We start from the raw sequence: 17,353 nt of genomic DNA, 5'->3' as shown, positions 1-17,353 counted from the left end.
TCAGTTAAGAATACAAAATTAAAACAAAAATTTAATTTGCTAATTATTTTGATAGGAGAAGTCAAGGCTATGAGGATCAGACGCAGATCACAGTGCGTAATATCAGAAATAACTGATTTATTCGTCGTTTTGATACATTACATCGATCCGTACGTTTCGGCTCAGCTTTGAGCCATCTTCAGCAGTAGTTACAGAAGTTAAGTTACACGTTCTCCGTACCGTATGGTGAGTTTACTGATTCAAAGTATCAGAAACATAGACCAATTGATCCATATCTGTAAATTTGTTTAATTAATGTTGAGATATTAAAAGATCTTTTAGGAAACTCACCATTCGGTCTGAAAAACATGGAATACAGAGCCATGCGTACATAATGAATATCTACTCTCTGCGAGAAGACTTGACGATCTTGTCGACACGACACACAATAATATGGAAGGTCTTGCAAGAAGAGGCATGTCGTAGGTCAACACACCGGCGAGGATTATAACAAAGCACGATTTGACACTGTCACAATATTGCATGTACCAATAGTAAAACGCCGATTTGCCAACGACCAAAGTTCATGAGCATGGATTACAATTTGCTCAAAACCGTGACATATGCATGATGCAAGAAAACCGTGTCATTTTGAGACGGTGTCAAATCGTGCTTTGTTATAATCCTCGCCGGTGTGTTGACCTACGACATGCCTCTTCTTGCAAGACCTTTCATATCATTGCTGTGCATGTGTCGTGTCGATAAAGATCGTCAAGTCTTCTCAGCCAGAGAGTATTCATTATGTATACATGGCTCTGTATTCCACGTTTTTTAGACCAAATGGTGAGTTTCCTAAGGGATCTTTTTAATATCTCAACATTAATTGAACAAATTTACAGATATGGGTCAATTGGTCTATGTTTCTAATACTTTGAATCAGTAAACTCACCATACGGTACGGAGAACGTGTAACTTAATTTCTGTAACTATTATACCGCTGAAGCCTAGATGGCTCAAAACTGAGCCGAAACGTACGGATCGATGTAATGTATCAAAACGACGAATAAATCACTTATTTCTGATATTACGCATTGTGATCTGCGTCTGACCCTCATAGCCTTCTCCTATTTTAATCTCGAGGGTCCTCATATTATTTTATTTATTATTTTGACTTTTCTTTGATAAAATTTTATTATGTTCTTTGAAGGAGTATAAATTCTTCTTTCGAGTACATAATAAAGACTCTTTCTAAAATTTGTACATTTTAAGACTATTATCAAGAAAATATTCTTGCTTAAAGACAACCGTTACTTACTAAAAAAAAAGGTAAATTGAGTAATCGCTTTTTTAAGCAGTAGAATTGATATTTTCCTGGTGTATGCATGTGCACACATATGTACATACGTACGCACAAAAAAATTTTCTATGTTGTTAGAAAATTTTATTTCTATTTAAAAAAGGCGAGAAACCATCATCGCTTATAGGACAGGGGCCCGGCGTTACGCGCCGCTTGTAGTAAACAACTGCCCGCGCGCCGACCGCGGGGCGGCCGCATCTCGCCGCGCGCTTGGATTTGGCGGAGGGCGGGCTAATACGTCGATTTTTAATCATTAATAACTCGTCAACTATTGCGAAAATTGCAAAATGGTACATGACTTTTCGACTCAGTTTGGCTCGCTCTATCTAAATATGAAAAAAGTACCAACAATTGTGGGGCACCCTGTATAAACCACGGTCCAGCATCATTCCGAATTATGACGATCCCTGAGTAGCGTCAGACCACGTTTGGTCTGGGCCCATTGCGATGGCCCTCGCGGGTGTTGACGCAATGTGATTTTTGCCCAGTGCTCTGAATGTCAACGTGAAGAAATTCAAGCAAGCGCGGGTAAACGGCGGGAGTAACTATGACTCTCTTAACAGTAGCCAAATGCCTCGTCATCTAATTAGTGACGCGCATGAATGGATTAACGAGATTCCCATGTTGCCACCAAAATTTTCACTTGGCTTTTTTTTGGCTTGGGTGGTATGTGTTAGCACTATAATTGTTAGTAAAAAAACCCAGCTTTTATAGTATGACTTGAAAATAATTATTTTTAATTATTTTTAATTAAGCCTGGCGAGCAATCGAATTGGCAATTTATTTGCATGTTCCTGAGTGAGCAATTATCAATATCCGATAAAAATTAAGACTTATACTATGACTTGAAAATCAGTTTTTTTTCTCACCTGCGTACTTCTAAACCCCTTAAGTACGGCCAGCCAGATGTTCGAATTATCGAAAGAGAGTCGTCCACGCAGGTTATAACGAAAAATCGTTATTTATAAAATCACTTGGCCAAAAGTGTCGTCAGATCTTGGACTATAATAATTAATGTTCATTTTAACATACTAAAACATTAAACATTAGTCTAGACTAAAACATTAAACAATCACCTAACAATATAAACAAAATAAACAAATAATTTAATTGAATCACAAATATAAAAACGCCGGAATAATCGAATGAAACCATGGCAAGATAAATTTATATTTATATTAAGAAATGGTAAAATCTCTTCTGTCAGAAAGAAAATGTAAAAAATTATTAACGGGAGTATTCTGATTTAAAAGATCTTTAAAATATATATTTTGCAGGAATTTTTTATAGGGAAACGAAGAAAGTGAATAACGTTAAACTTTGCATTTTTACTTCACCTTATTTTAAAATTTTATTTTTATTTTTTAAGTAACAAAAATGCTTTTCCTTTCTATTATATTATAGGTATTCTGATCACTAGAAGGTATAAATGACAGACGGTGTAAATAATTCTAGCTGTTCTATAGGTATCTGAAACGCAAAAATCTAAAATTTTCTTATTCAGAAGAAGTATATGTGGCTACGTCTGAACTAAAACTAAACCAATATTGTCATTCTAGGCAGCCTTTTTATCAAAAATATTATTAATCAATATTAAATAAACAATTTACGGTCTGAGCTTGGATTTTATAGTAGCCTAATAATATTTTTTATATATTATATTTACATATTTTTTTCAACTTTAATAAACTACCCGCCAACTAACTTGTCAGACTTATAACACAGCTTTTATTAGAGTAGTAAAATTCCCTCATTCCCCTCTAATTAAATCGATTTAAATAATAGTAAAGAATTTACTACTCCAACAGGAGCTGTGTTGTAAGTCTGACAAATTATGTCGGCGCGCAGTTTATTAAGGTTGAAAAAAATATACGTGTAGTACACAAAAAATATTATTAGGTTATTAAGATCCAAGCTCGGACCGTAAACGGCTTATTTAATATTGATTGATTGTATAACGGTCACATAAAACGGGGGGTCTTATTTCTCTTATATTATAAAAATATTAAAACTTTTTTTAAAATTTTGTTAGTATTTTATTAAAAGAAAAAACTAATAAACGTATAATGTTTATTCTAGTTCAGACAATAACCACACTTATTCTGAATAAGAAAATTTTTTGTTTTTGGGTTTCTGATACCTATAGAACAGCCAGAATCATTTACTCCGTCTGTCATTTACACCTTCTAGTGATCAGGATATAACATAGAAAAAAATAGCATTTTTCTTACTTAAAAAATAAAAATAAATCCTTAAAATAAGGTTAAATAAGAACATGTAAAGTTTAACAATATTCGCTTTCTTTGTTCCGCTATAAAAAATTCCTATGTATGAAAAATACTTATTTTTAAAACCTTTCAAATCAGAATACGCCCTTAATTTATTGTTTGTTATTAATTGATAGGGATGACGCGCAATATACAACAGTTTTAGTGCTAGTACTCAATATATTTCTCGAAGAACGTGTGATATACAAGGTCACGAGAGATTACGTGACGGACAGAATAGAAGACCGCGAAGCAAAAACATCAGTAGCAGATGCGAAACCGCGCTCCCTATTAGAGGTAGAGAGCGCCCTCCATAATGCCGAATCCGCATCCCGCGAAAAACGATCTAATATGAATATAACTAAAATCATATTAAATCACATTAAATTTGGGTAAAATTCAAATTAAATCCAGATTTTATATTAAAATTATATTTGTTTAAATACAGTTTTAATTTGCACTTATTAAAATCAGTTATGTAGATTAAATATGATCCACAATAAAATAGGGCTTTAATTAAAATTTAATTAGATCACTTATGTGGATCATATAACACTTCGAATCAAATATGGTTTTAATTTGTATTTAATAAGATAACTTATGTGGATTATATATGATCCAGAACCATACATGATGCAGAATATTTATATATAAGACTTTAATAAAAAGTTAATGTGTTCTGTATGCGACTTTTACTCGATTCAATTGCGACTTTAACCCGAAGGGCCTAGCGGAGTAAGCATGTGAAATCGGCCCTTAATTATACAAAGCTGACATTAATGTCACAAGTTAGTACCAATATGATAAAACTTTCCACCAAATATTATTTAAAAAAATTCATTTTTTTAGAAGTTATGCAGGGAGAAAGTAAAATAAAGAAATATATTTTTCTCGAAAACCACTTGACCGATCTTGATGAAAAAAATATATGTTATGTAGACTAATAAAACTAATTAACAAAAAAAATGTCTAAAATGTTTGCCAAAAAAAAGACCAAAAAACAAATATTTGAATTTTTAAATATTTTTTTTAGGGTGATATTTTCGAGGTACCCCTTTGAAATTATTTTTACGAAAATTTCTCTTAAAATGTCCACTATAACATATATTCTTTTAATTTTTTTTAAATGGTGGAACATAGTTAAAAATACGAAAATCGTAAGCGTCGCGTCACTCCGGCGCACAGTGCAGTGCCATTCCGCGTTGCGGGTGTTCGATGTAAATTTACTAGCACATATGTACGTCTGCAATTAGCCTATAATATGTATACTTTTTAATTTTTATAGTTTTTAGAGTTTACCACGTGGAGGTTGCACACGGTTTTAAACTCCTTATTGGGGTGCTTTTTTAACGGAGTCCCCTCGCCTTTCACTACGTTTCCGTAAAATCAGGGTGCTTTTTTAACGTGAGTCCCTTCGCCTCTCACTACGTTTCCGTAAAATCGGGGTGTTGCGTATCATCCAACGAGTCGTGCACGACATGCGCATAAATAATCATAAACACATACATACAAACGCGGACCCGCAAAGAGACGGACCACTCAAATGCATAATCGTTAATCACACACATAAGCACAAGCACACACGCATGCCTCTAGAACAAACATTCTCGAATTCATCCAACGATTACGTCGCCACATTTTCCGTCTGGCGGCGCGAATCAAAGACACCCGCGGCATCGACAATCGGAGGACACCGTCGCCACCGCGTCTAAATATTTGTATCGCATCATTTTGAAGAACCAATAAGAGATCCTCTGTTGATGGAGCGGGGATAGGGGGAGGAATCGCGACGACGAAAGACGACGGAAGACGACGCAAGACATTCTTTCTGGCCGCGACACGAGTAGAGAACACACGCGTTTATTAAGATTTGCATTTGAGCGTACGTGACTCAGGGTACATACCCCCAGGCGTTGTCGCGGGTCCGCGAATATACGCGGGCGACTCAGAGCACTAGCCCCTAGGCGTTGTCGTCAGACCGGCGATCGAAGACAACAGTCTTCAGGCGTCATCGCGGTCTAACACGATACGAGTGTAGAAAGTTTCGAAAGGCGAGTACGTGCCTTTTTGGCAATAAATTTGAAGTCTAAATACGAACCATTACTTCTTAAGTTGAACCGTTTGTAATAAAATAAATAAATAAATTGTGAATACGAAACTACAGCGTTGACGTGAATAACTTCCACGCTGACATACAACATTTTGGTGCCTCCTGTGAGGTCACGGCCCCCTGCGAGATCGAAATAGTGGACCAGACGGCGGCGCGGCGCACTTTCCCGCATCGGAAGATCCTCCCGTTTGACGACGGGACATCAGACAGTGGCGTTCACGTACATCCAAGAGCCGATTGAGAGTAAGTCGTTCGATCCCAATCCTTTCCAATTATACAACAATGGCCGACAAAATAAAACTTCTTACACAAAAACGAACCTCCCTAAAATCTCAAATCACTACGCTAACAAACCTTGTAGAGAACCAGAAAATAGACAATGCCACGATGAAATTACGAATCACCCGTCTAACCGAATTATACCACGCGTTTGAGGAACAAAACGATGAGCTCGCGGTATTAGATCCGAATGACGGACATCAAACCGAATTCGCGACGATTCAAGAAAGATTCTATTCTCTCGCCGGGAAAATTGAGAATATTTTAGACGCGGCAAGTACATCAGACGCGGGCACCGGCCCGTCGACCGAAGAAACCCGAAGCGATAATACTATCGTGACTATCAAAAAGCGACGGATTAAGTTGCCCGAAGCACCTTTACCGACTTTTGATGGAAAGTTTGAAAATTGGTTGTCATATAAGAACGCATTCCATAGCATGATAGGGTCGCAAACGGACTTGACGGACATCGACAAGTTAAATTATCTGAAATCAACATTAATCGACGAAGCCGCCAACAAATTAAAGATTTTTACAATCGACGGAATAAATTATTCACACGCGTGGGATTTATTAGAACGGTCGTACGAGGTAAAACGAGTTTTAATCTCGCGGCATCTCTCCTTAATAATAAATCTGCCGACATTAGAAAAAGAAACCACAAGCGGTCTGTCCAAACTCGCCGACGATACTCAACAACACGTCGCGTCATTAAACGCATTAGGAGTTTCCGTCGGACCTGAAATGATCGTACATGTATTAGAAGGTAAATTACCGAAAGGCACGTTAGATCGGTGGGAAGCAACGCTCGAAAGGGATGAATTCCCGAAACTAGATCAAATGTATGAATTTTTATATAAAGCCGCGGTTTGTGCGTCGAAACGCAAAAGGTCAAAGCTAGGGGAATCCGAAAGAAGCAAAGGCGAACCCCCATTCAAGAAAAGGCGAATCGGGTCGACAAATCAAACGTTCATGTCGAACACATCGCGCAACTGCATCGCGTGTAAAACAAAGCGACATCCGCTTTACCTATGCGATAAATTCAAACAATTGCCCGTGCCTAAACGCATTGAAACGGTGAGAAACGCGAAGGTATGCTATAATTGTTTGCGCTCCCACCGCGACAGCCCGTGCAAATTTTCCAACTGCACCATTTGCCAGAAACGTCACAATACTTTATTGCATCTGGAAAGGTACGCGACAACAAGCAAGCCCGACGCGTCGAAGTCCGAAAGTAATCAATCCGCATGACTAACTAAACCGACCGGCAACGGAACAATGAGCCTTGCGACGATATCGCACGTGTCCGCACCACAGCTGTTAACGAGTGCATTAGTCTACATTCGGGACGGTACACACAAACACGTAAAAGGTCGCGCGTTGCTAGACACGTGCGCTACCGCAAACTTCATTTCCGAAAGCATGGTAAGAAGCATATGCGCGCGCGTGGTTACACATTCGTTGCCGATCGGTACAATTAACAATACGACCACCGAATCGAAAGGCATGGTACAAATTACCATACAATCAATTCACGACGAATTCCGCAAGAATCTCACATGTCTTATTGTCCCGGCCATCGCCGATCTAATTCCATCCGAGATTTTTCCGCGAGAGTCGCTTCGAATACCTCCTAATATCAAATTGGCAGATCCGAATTTTCATTTACCGCGGCCCGTCGATCTGTTGATTGGTTCCGGAGCCACGATATCATTATTCTCAATCGGCCAAATTAATTTGTCTCACAAAGGTCAAGATCTTTATTTGCAAAAAACACGTCTAGGTTGGGTGGTCGCTGGCGGAACGTCATCACAACTTCCGGTAAAAAACGCGACGTGCCACCTTACGAATTTAGAAAATCAATTACTCAAATTTTGGATAATAGAGGAAGTCGGAACGGATAGGTCGTGGTCAGCGGAAGAAATGCAATGCGAAGCGCATTTCAAAAAGACTGTACGTCGTGACGGCAAAGGGCGATACATAGTGCGTTTACCGTTTCGTAAAGTAAATATACGTTTAGGCAAATCGCGAACTAGCGCGCTCAGACGTTTGACGTCATTAGAACGTAAACTCGACGCGAATACAACGCTAAAAAAGGAATACACTCGAGTAATAGAAGAATACATAGAATTAGGACACATGTCGTTGGTTGAGGATCCCAGTGATGACGGATTTTATATGCCACACCACGCCGTAATAAAGGATTCAAGCAATACTACTAAGGTACGAGTGGTATTCGATGCATCCGCGAAATCAAACAACGGCGTATCATTAAACGATATGCTAATGGTGGGACCCACCATCCAAGATAAATTACCTTTGCATTTAATACGATTCCGGACATATAGATACGTCATCACTGCGGATATAGTGAAAATGTATCGTCAAGTGTTATTACATAAAGACGATCGACGATACCATCGAATACTTTGGCGTAGAAATGACAGGGTAGAAGCGTTTCAAATAAACGTGATCACTTTCGGTTCCTCTGCCTCCCCGTTTCTGGCAATTCGATCCGTACACCAACTCGCGGAGGATGAACGACGCAAATACCCGAGAGCCGCCGAGATTATTGAAAATCATTTTTATGTCGATAATTTGTTATCTGGCGCCAAGACCATCGAAGACGCACGAAAAATTAGAGATGAAATAATCGCATTATTATCCCTCGGTGATTTCCTATCAAACAATGGGCATCGAATGTTGAACGCGTCGTCAATGATTTACCCGTAGATGAGCTACACGCGGACTTCGTAATAAATCTAGATCGTTCGCTTAAGACGTTGGGTATGACCTGGAGCACGCGCGATGATAAAATCTGTTATTTGGCTCATCCGATTACCATCGCCGGAAAGATAACAAAGCGAGGCATTCTATCGGAAATCGCGAAAATTTTTGATCCGCTAGGTTTACTGGGCCCGATCATACTATACGCGAAAAAACTTATGCAAGACATATGGCGATGTACCCTTCAATGGGACGAATCCGTCCCGCAACATATTTACACACGATGGTCAGAATTTGTTCGGCAACTAGAGTCAATGCAACGAGTTTCATTCGAACGTAAACTGTTTATAGAAGATTGTGACGGCCTACAATTACACGGATTTTGCGATGCTAGCAACGTCGGGTATGGAGCATGTCTGTACATACGCTCAAGGGATAAACACGGAAATATCATCAGCAGATTATTGTGCGCTAAGTCTCGAGTCGCTCCATTAAAAACTATTACAATCCCCCGGTTAGAACTATGCGGCGCGTTACTATTAGCGCGACTCTATCGCGAAACGATTAGTGCATTAGAGTTAACATTCGATAAGACGGTTTTCTGGTGCGACTCGCAAATTGTGTTACATTGGTTAGCAACCTCACCTCACTTACTTAAAGTTTATGTAGCAAACCGGGTCGCGGAGATCCAAGAAATAAGTAGTTCTATTGAATGGCGACACGTGCGGACAGAGGATAATCCTGCCGACGCGATTTCGAGGGGTCAATTACCTCACGCCTTTCTGCGAAATCAATCGTGGCCTGTAGGACCCTCGTGGCTGATTCAAGACGAAGACAAATGGCCTAACGAAAGCCCGCGAATGATCGACGTACCTGAATTAAAGGGAAATGCGTGCCTAGTAACAAGATCTATCGATATCGGAATACTCGAAAGATACTCCTCTTATCTAAATTACGCAGAATCGTCGCACATTGTCTCCGATTTTGACCCATTAATAAATACACGGGGTTCGTTATGCGCAAAGGAAATTAACGAAGCTGAAATACGAATTTTAAAAATCTTCTAAACCGCTCAGTTTTCCGAAGAAATCAAAGGAAAAGGAATCAAAAATAAGAATTTAAACAACCGAAATAGAATTATTAATTTAAATCATTTTTAGACGCAGACGGCTTTAATCCGCGTTGGGGGACGTCTTCAAAGATCGAATCTACGTTTTCGCAAAAACACCCAATTCTCCTTCCAAGTCGACATCGTTTATTAACGGACAATATCATTCGCGAAAACTCACGAGACACATTATCATGCAGGCATTCAAACTACACTATACATCCTCAGACAGAAATTCTGGTTAATAGGACGGCCGGAACCAAGTACGTAAGGTCGTACGCGCCTGCGTGCGTTGCTTTCGATTCAGCGCCAAACGCGATCGAGTATAAATGGGAAATCTTCCTCCGGTCCGTACACGCGAAGCTATTCCATTTGCTAATACGGGTATTGATTTTGCGGTCCGTTTTACATAAAGGAGAAAAATATCGTAATCGAAATCGAATTAAAGTTTACATATGCGTATTCGTATGCATGTCGATAAAGGCAGTACGTACATCTTGAGGGTCGTAAGCGACTTATCCTCTGACGGCTTTATAGCAGCGTTACGACGGTTCGTTTCGAGACGTGGACTGCCAGAGCACATTTACTCTGACAACGGAACTAATTTCGTAGGCGCGAATAACCAATTAAAGGAACTATACGTTTTACTCAACGACGAGGAACATAAAGATCGTATAAACAGATATGCGAGTGATCATTGCATAACGGTGGCACTTCATACCGCCGGCAGCACCACATTTCGGCGGCTTATGGGAGGCCACGGTAAGCTCTTCAAACATCATTTCAAACGCGTGGTAGGAGATTCTTTATTTACATTTGAAGAATTAAATACATTCACTATTGAAGTCGAAGGCATTCTAAACTCTAACCAATCACTTCCCTCTCCCACCGACCCGAACGACATGCTCGTGTTAACTCCGGCTCACTACCTAATCGGCAAACCATTAACCACTCTTCCGGAGGGCGATCTGTCGTCTGTTCCAGCAAATCGGCTGTCTACCTGGCAACACATCACAAAGGTACGACAAGACTTCTGGGCTCGTTGGAACCTCGAATATTTGAATGAACTTCAAATGCGTAACAAATGGGTCAAGGACGGACCAAAGCTCGATATTGGGACGATCGTTCTCATAAAGGACAAAAATCTACCATGCATGCACTGGGCACTGGGCAGGATCACCGAGCTGCATCCAGGCGTAGACGGAGTCGTGCGAGCAGCTACCATCAAAACTGCAGCCGGACAAATAAAACGAGCTGCCAATTACCTGTGCCCATTACCGATTGAAAAACGATCTTGCGATACCCACACACAAATGTAACGACATTTATTGTATAGCGAAATACGTTTCAATCATCTCGAGACCATAAACCTTTTACATAGCGCATCAGCGTCTCTCAAATGAATACATTCATAATGATAATTACATTTCCGTTCACCATTGAGTGTCGGCGTAAACTGCTCAGGACAGTTGATCGCTACCCTCTCAACGGGGGGAGGATGTTGCGTATCATCCAACGAGTCGTGCACGAACATGCGCATAAATAAGTCCATAATACACAGTTAATTACAAACGCGGACCCGCCAAGAAGAGGCCGGACCACTTCAAATGCATAATCGTTAATCACACCACCATAAGCCACAAGCACACACGCATGCTCTAGAACCAAACATTCTCGAATTCATCCAACGATTACGTGCCACAATTTCTCGTCTGGCGGCCGGAATCAAAGACCACCCGCGGGCATCGACAATCGGAGGACACCGTCGCCACCGCGTACTAATACTTTGTATCGTCTTTTATCATTTGAAGAACCAATAAGAGATCCTCCGTCGATGGAAGCGGGGATTAGGGGGAGAAATCGCGACGACGAAAACGAAGACGGAAAGACGACGAAAGAATTCTTTTCTGTTACCGCGCCCACGAGTAGAGAACACACGCGTTTATTAAGATTTGCATTTGAGCGTACGTGACTCAGGGTAGATACCCCCAGGCGTTGTCGCGGGTCCGTGAGTATACGCGAGCGACTCAGGGCACTAGCCCCTAGGCGTTGTCGTCAGACCGGCGATCGAAGACAACAGTCTTCAGGCGTCATCGCGGTCTAACACGATACGAGTGTAGGAAGTTTCGAAGGGCGAGTACGTGCCTTTTTGGCAATAAATTTGAAGTCTCAATACGAACCATTATTTCTTAAGTTGAACCGTTTGTAATAAATTAAATAAATAAATTGTGAATACGAAACTACAGCGTTGACGTGAATAACTTCCACGCTGACACACAACAGCTACCGATGAGATCTGTTTCTCGTACGTAAAATATGATGAACAGTAGTATAAGAACGGTACATAAGTGTAAAGCATAACTTTTGTATCAGTTGTATCGTGGAGTCCACTCTTACAGAAAGATGGCACACACTTTTAAATGCATTATATTCAACATTGTGTACTAATATAAAATGTATTAAAACATAATATTGCGTTCTTATTTGTTTCACCAATGTCAATAAAACATCCAAAAAATGTCTTTAAGACAAACTAAAAGACGTTATTTTTACTTCATTTTTCAAAGTCATTATGATGTTGCAAAAATGACGTTAATAGACTGTGGCATAATTACATCACAAGTACGTCAAAATGACGTCTGATTCATGTTACTAATAATGTTACAATCCAAAGTCATGTTATTTTGACGTCACCTTATTAGCTGGAATGTAATATACATATAATTGTATTCAATAATGTGATATAATTTTCATTTAATTAAGATTTAAACAAAAGATTAGAACAAAATTGTTGTGATGAAACTGTTCAAATAGTAAGTAAAAGTGTTTAAGTTTCACGTAAAAAGAATAAAGCTCGAACAAAGTTAATAATTTATTTGAGCAATTTGATTGTGTTAAAATAATCAATTACTTAAGATATTAAGAAAAATTTGAGTGAAACCAGTACTCATTGCAAAAAAAATATAGTTTTGATATGACTCATTTTAAGCTTAAAATCAGTAATAGGTAAACTTTTAATAACTTTCGTAGCTTAACATAGTCTAAATAATTTAAGATTTGATTTTTTAATTTACACTGTTTAAAAAATTTAAGATTTATTTTGAAATTTATATTTTTTAATTATATGAAAATTCTTAGTTGTATAATGAGTGTATTAATGAATTGTTTTACTTAATGAGGATTCTGCAATACCTGTATCTGTCATATGCAATGGCAGCGTTTGTCATACCAGCTCCAATTCCACTAAGCGATCCAATAAAAGCAAAGATCTGACATCCTAAATGACCCGTAGCAAATCCGGTATTAAAGGAATTATATATAAATATAGGTGTCTTGAGCATCATGAAGAAATCGCAAAATGCCAGATTCACCACAAACAAATTTGAAGGAGTTCTTAGTGATTTGGCTCTAAAAACAAAAAAAAATTTTTGATATAAAATATAAACCACGTTCGACATAATAACATGCTAAGTTTGGACATTTTTAAATTATAATGTACTGAAAAATGAGTCACAACTAGATAACTGGGAAAATAAAGATTAATTCTTAAAAGATTTTGTTTATTGTTGAAATCTGCATCGTGCAGCATTATTATCTAAATTAGACAATATTATTGTCAATATTCAACTGATGGTATGCAAAACTTACGACAAAATATCCAGATAACCAGTCCATTTCCGAGTAGCGCTACAAAAGTGAAGAGTATGTATACAATGGCCAGCAAATAGTGAAGGGAGGGATTAGGTTCGGGATAGATCAGCCAATGTTCCGGTATATAAACCAATTCTTCCTCAGGAATATTCCATCCCAGCAATCGTGGTGATCCTGCTGATAGAATTCTTGCCTCCCAATGAATACTTCCGTTGAACATGTCGATTTGATAGCGGATAGCTTTACTTAATTTCTCTGTATTGTTGAATCTTTATATGCGTTGCGGTAATCATAGAACTTCAATCCCACAAATTCATGAAACCTTAATCCATCCAAATCCAAACTTAAATGGCTTCCGACGAAGATCAACTAAAGATAATCCTCAATTTGCTGATGGTCACCGTATGTATGCTGCTGTGTTACGTCAGTTAAATCGAATTATGTATTATAATAGCAGAATCCCTATTGATAAAGCGTTGATTGTGATTGAACAGTTTTTGAGAATTCTTGAATTAAAAGAATATTAAGTAGTTTTCATTAATTTTTTTTTTTTAGAAATTGTATAGAAATACTTATGTTATAATGTGTGTCCATAATAAATTTAAATAGAAAAAATTTTATAATAATTTGTAAAAATGTGTTTTTTGTGTGTAGATACTTAGATACTACAAATAATTAATATAATCCTAAAAGTAAAATTTTTTATTTATCTCGAAAAATAATTAATATTACATATACAATACTAAATATACATTAATATATAACACTAGTTAATAGTTAATATATAACAATATCTATTAGTTTGCTTATCATGGAATACTATATGGAATCATAAAAAAATCATATATTATTTTTATCATGTTCTCTGCCTTCTCTCTCAGCAAATTTATCGGTCAAAGTATACGCTGGTAAATAAGATAAAGGGTTATTAATATCCATTAACAATGGATTTTGCACCGTAGTATTTCTATTGCCGATACTCGTGTATCCTTGATCATAAAGTGAGCAATAAGGAATATTGTGCTTTAATAAGAATGCCCACACTTGATTGTACGACCAATGCAAGATAGGATTTATACGCATCAACTGTGGCCAGTTCGGATCGGTGGGTGTAAATGCTTGTAAATTTTCGGAACCTGGATCACCTTTTCTTGTACCCATAAGAGCTGCTTTCAAATCATGTTTTTCTTCCAGTAATGTAGATAATGCGAACTGAATCGGTCGTTGCATGCGTATTATCTCCAAACCATAATATTGAGCAGCTGATTCCACAAACGCTTCTACCTATATAATAAAAGAATATTAATAAATGCATATAAATTCTATTTGTGAGAAAAGGATAATAATAAATAGTGCCTATCAATAGTAAATTGAAAAAATATACTTAATAAACGTAGATCGAAGAATCAATCTATCAGATTTAGAGTGCTATTCCCGGGAAAAAAAAAGATTATATATATGTCTTTATTTCAGCTATACGCCAAGAAAGGACTTGGTTTACAATTCAAACTTACAACACGCATCCATCCACACCTCCTCCATCTTTCCTCTTTACATACATTCTTTACATATCTTTCTCTTTTTTCTTTTTCTTTATCCTATCTTTTTTATAGCATTCCTCTCTCCTTTTCCATAATCTATTTAACACCTTTCCTTTTTCCATTCTGTCATCGCATATATTCACTAATATTTCTTTGTTATTCCTACCTAGATTCTCAAACCACATACTTGTGATACTGCACTCGCTTATTTAATGCTCTAAGTTATCCCTACCTATCTTGCAGAATCTACACTTCATATCTTCTTTATCCAGCCAATATTTATTTGTGTCCTCTAAATTGCCGCACCTTAATTTTACCATCGCTCTAATCTCATCTCCTGTTTTTATCCAAGTTAGCTTTTAATAAATAACTGGGTGTCTTGTTCTCTCCTCTATCTCTTTGTACCTTGTATTATACCTTGCCTCTGCTATTTTACTGTTTATTATTTGCCCTTGAATGTCCTGTTCCCTTATTCCTACTAAGCCTTCAGTATTTTTACCTTCATTATTTAATTCTTTTATTACTTCAGAGCTCCAACCAATGTTATTATAAAATCTTTCTCGTTCCAAATTATCCTTTTATATAAATTCTTTTTCTTTTTAACCATTATGTCCTTTTCATCCCAACATGCTTTTTTTAAACTTCCGTCTTTTTTCTCTCTGCCTCTTTTCTCGTACCTAATGGCTCTTATACCCCAACAAATTTTTAGTTTCTCTAATCCTAGTTCCCTTAGTATTACATACCTCGGTGTGCAAAAATCTAGTCTAAATACCCATCTTACATAATCCAACATGACTTTTTCCAACTCCTTTTTTTCACACCACCCCCATACCTCTGTTCCGTATTCCATTATACTTTGCACTAGGTACTTAAAAAGCGTCCATCTCCTATTAAAATCGTCTTTGCATAATCTTTCTCCTAAACCCCAGACCCTATTTGCAGCGATCCTTCCTTTCCTATTCAGTTCTTTTATATGATCGACATAATTACCTTTCCTATTAAACGTGAATTCCAGATATTTGAACGTTTCTACTTTCTCTATTATTTTATCGCCTGTTGTGCCGTACCTTGGACCGTAGGGACGGCACGGAGTTCTTTAGGATCCGTCGGGACGAGGGATAAACACTTAACCAGATTCTTGTGTTGTATAACATTTAATAAACTTCTTGTTAGAATGTTACAGATCTCTTCTTATTTCACTGCCCTGACTTGCGGGCGTTCACTATACAGTAAATTACGTTCGGTCGTGTGCGTTATCGCCTTTCGGTCTAGACTGCCCGCCGCTTCTTGGAAGGGCGGGCTTTTATCACTTGCGCATTAGTTTCCGCGATGCTGACTTAGCTGTCAGCGCTTTTGCTTCCGGGTGAGTGCCCTGGAAGTCACTTGCGAAACCCGGAAGGCCACCTTAGGTGAGTTTGGCAAGATTCGGAATGCCACCTCAGGTGAGTTTGGCAAGACCCGAAAGTAACGCTGACAGCTAAGTGTCGCAATTAGGGAGCGGTGACTTTCGCCACACACAACACGCCCCATTTCCATGTCTTCTTACCTTTATTATTAAATACCAACACTTTAGTTTTTTCTGTACTTAATTCTAGTTTTCTTTCTTTTAAAAATCTTTTTAACATGCTTATCATATTTAGTAAAGCCTCTGTCTTTCGCTACCAAAACCATATCATTCGCGTATGCTAATGACCACACTCTCACTCCTCCTAGCTCTACCCCTCTTATGCCACGCATTTCTAAAGCTATATCAATGTCCGCAATGTATAAATTGAACAGGGCGAGACTCATCACACAGCCCTACCTTACACCTTTCTTCGTCTTGAGGCACCTTGTGAACCCATTCTTCGTCCTTATTGTCACCTCCATCTCTTTGTAAATTTCTTTTATCCTGTTTATTAAACTGCATTCCACTCCTTTCTCTTCCATTATCTTCCATAAAATTTCTCTGTCAACGTTGTCGAATGCTGCCCTTAGATCCACAAATATTGCAAAAATCTTGTCTTTCCCAATTGCCATACCTTCATCCTTCTTCCTTTGCACTATATGGTTCAAGATAAATATGTTGTCCATCGTAGACCTCCCTTTCCTAAAGCCGGCTTGGCTGTCAGGTTCATCTCTTTCATCTCCATTATTTCCTTCAATGTGTTCTTTAGAATTTCCGCATATACCTGTATGCAGTGCACAGCAGGAGAGATCCCTCGATAGTTGTCTGTTCTCTCTTCTCCATCCTTTTCCTCTCTAACCACCCCTTCAGGCATTTCTTTCCTTCCAAATAGTCTTCCTTACTTCCTTTTCCACTTCTCATCTCTCTCTCTCTCTCTCTCTCTCTCC

The 17,353-nt window shown here is 38.2% G+C and overlaps 4 protein-coding genes across 4 annotated transcripts; 3 read left to right on the top strand and 1 right to left on the bottom strand.

Moving 5' to 3' along the window:
* The first annotated feature begins 5,808 nt into the window (after positions 1 to 5,808).
* Positions 5,809 to 7,348, top strand: LOC143893566 (uncharacterized). The gene has a single exon (XM_077399092.1). The coding sequence runs from the start codon at positions 5,996 to 5,998 to the stop codon at positions 7,241 to 7,243; it is 1,248 nt and encodes a 415-aa protein (XP_077255218.1). The 5' UTR covers positions 5,809 to 5,995; the 3' UTR covers positions 7,244 to 7,348.
* A 66-nt stretch (positions 7,349 to 7,414) lies between these two features.
* Positions 7,415 to 8,725, top strand: LOC143893560 (uncharacterized). The gene has a single exon (XM_077399085.1). It carries the CDS (start codon positions 7,415 to 7,417, stop codon positions 8,723 to 8,725), a length of 1,311 nt encoding a protein of 436 aa, XP_077255211.1.
* A 1,569-nt stretch (positions 8,726 to 10,294) lies between these two features.
* On the top strand, positions 10,295 to 11,146 carry LOC143893559 (uncharacterized). The gene has a single exon (XM_077399084.1). It carries the CDS (start codon positions 10,295 to 10,297, stop codon positions 11,144 to 11,146), a length of 852 nt encoding a protein of 283 aa, XP_077255210.1.
* A 1,833-nt stretch (positions 11,147 to 12,979) lies between these two features.
* LOC143893558 (opsin, ultraviolet-sensitive-like) lies at positions 12,980 to 13,958 on the bottom strand. The gene is made up of 2 exons (XM_077399082.1): positions 13,479 to 13,958; positions 12,980 to 13,233 (listed from the first exon to the last, which is right to left on the bottom strand). The coding sequence occupies exons 1-2, from the start codon at positions 13,696 to 13,698 to the stop codon at positions 12,995 to 12,997; spliced, it is 459 nt and encodes a 152-aa protein (XP_077255208.1). The 5' UTR covers positions 13,699 to 13,958; the 3' UTR covers positions 12,980 to 12,994.
* Between the last annotated feature and the right edge of the window lie 3,395 nt (positions 13,959 to 17,353).

Source organism: Temnothorax americanus, unplaced genomic scaffold (assembly GCF_048541705.1).
Source record: "Temnothorax americanus isolate GAGA-0224 unplaced genomic scaffold, ASM4854170v1 Scaffold121, whole genome shotgun sequence".
Taxonomy (NCBI): Eukaryota; Metazoa; Arthropoda; class Insecta; order Hymenoptera; family Formicidae; genus Temnothorax; species Temnothorax americanus.
This window is presented reverse-complemented; position numbering and strand designations above follow the sequence as displayed.

Bases quoted from the DNA above. Each gene is read 5' to 3' on its own strand.
- LOC143893566 (XM_077399092.1), top strand. From the start codon at position 5,996: ATGGCCGACAAAATAAAACTTCTTACACAAAAACGAACCTCCCTAAAA.
- LOC143893558 (XM_077399082.1), bottom strand. From the start codon at position 13,698: ATGTTCAACGGAAGTATTCATTGGGAGGCAAGAATTCTATCAGCAGGA. The intron at 13,234-13,478 runs GTCGTAAGTTTT...TTGTTTTTAGAG, and splicing joins ACTGGTTATCTGGATATTTT to CCAAATCACTAAGAACTCCT.
- LOC143893559 (XM_077399084.1), top strand. From the start codon at position 10,295: ATGCATGTCGATAAAGGCAGTACGTACATCTTGAGGGTCGTAAGCGAC.
- LOC143893560 (XM_077399085.1), top strand. From the start codon at position 7,415: ATGGTAAGAAGCATATGCGCGCGCGTGGTTACACATTCGTTGCCGATC.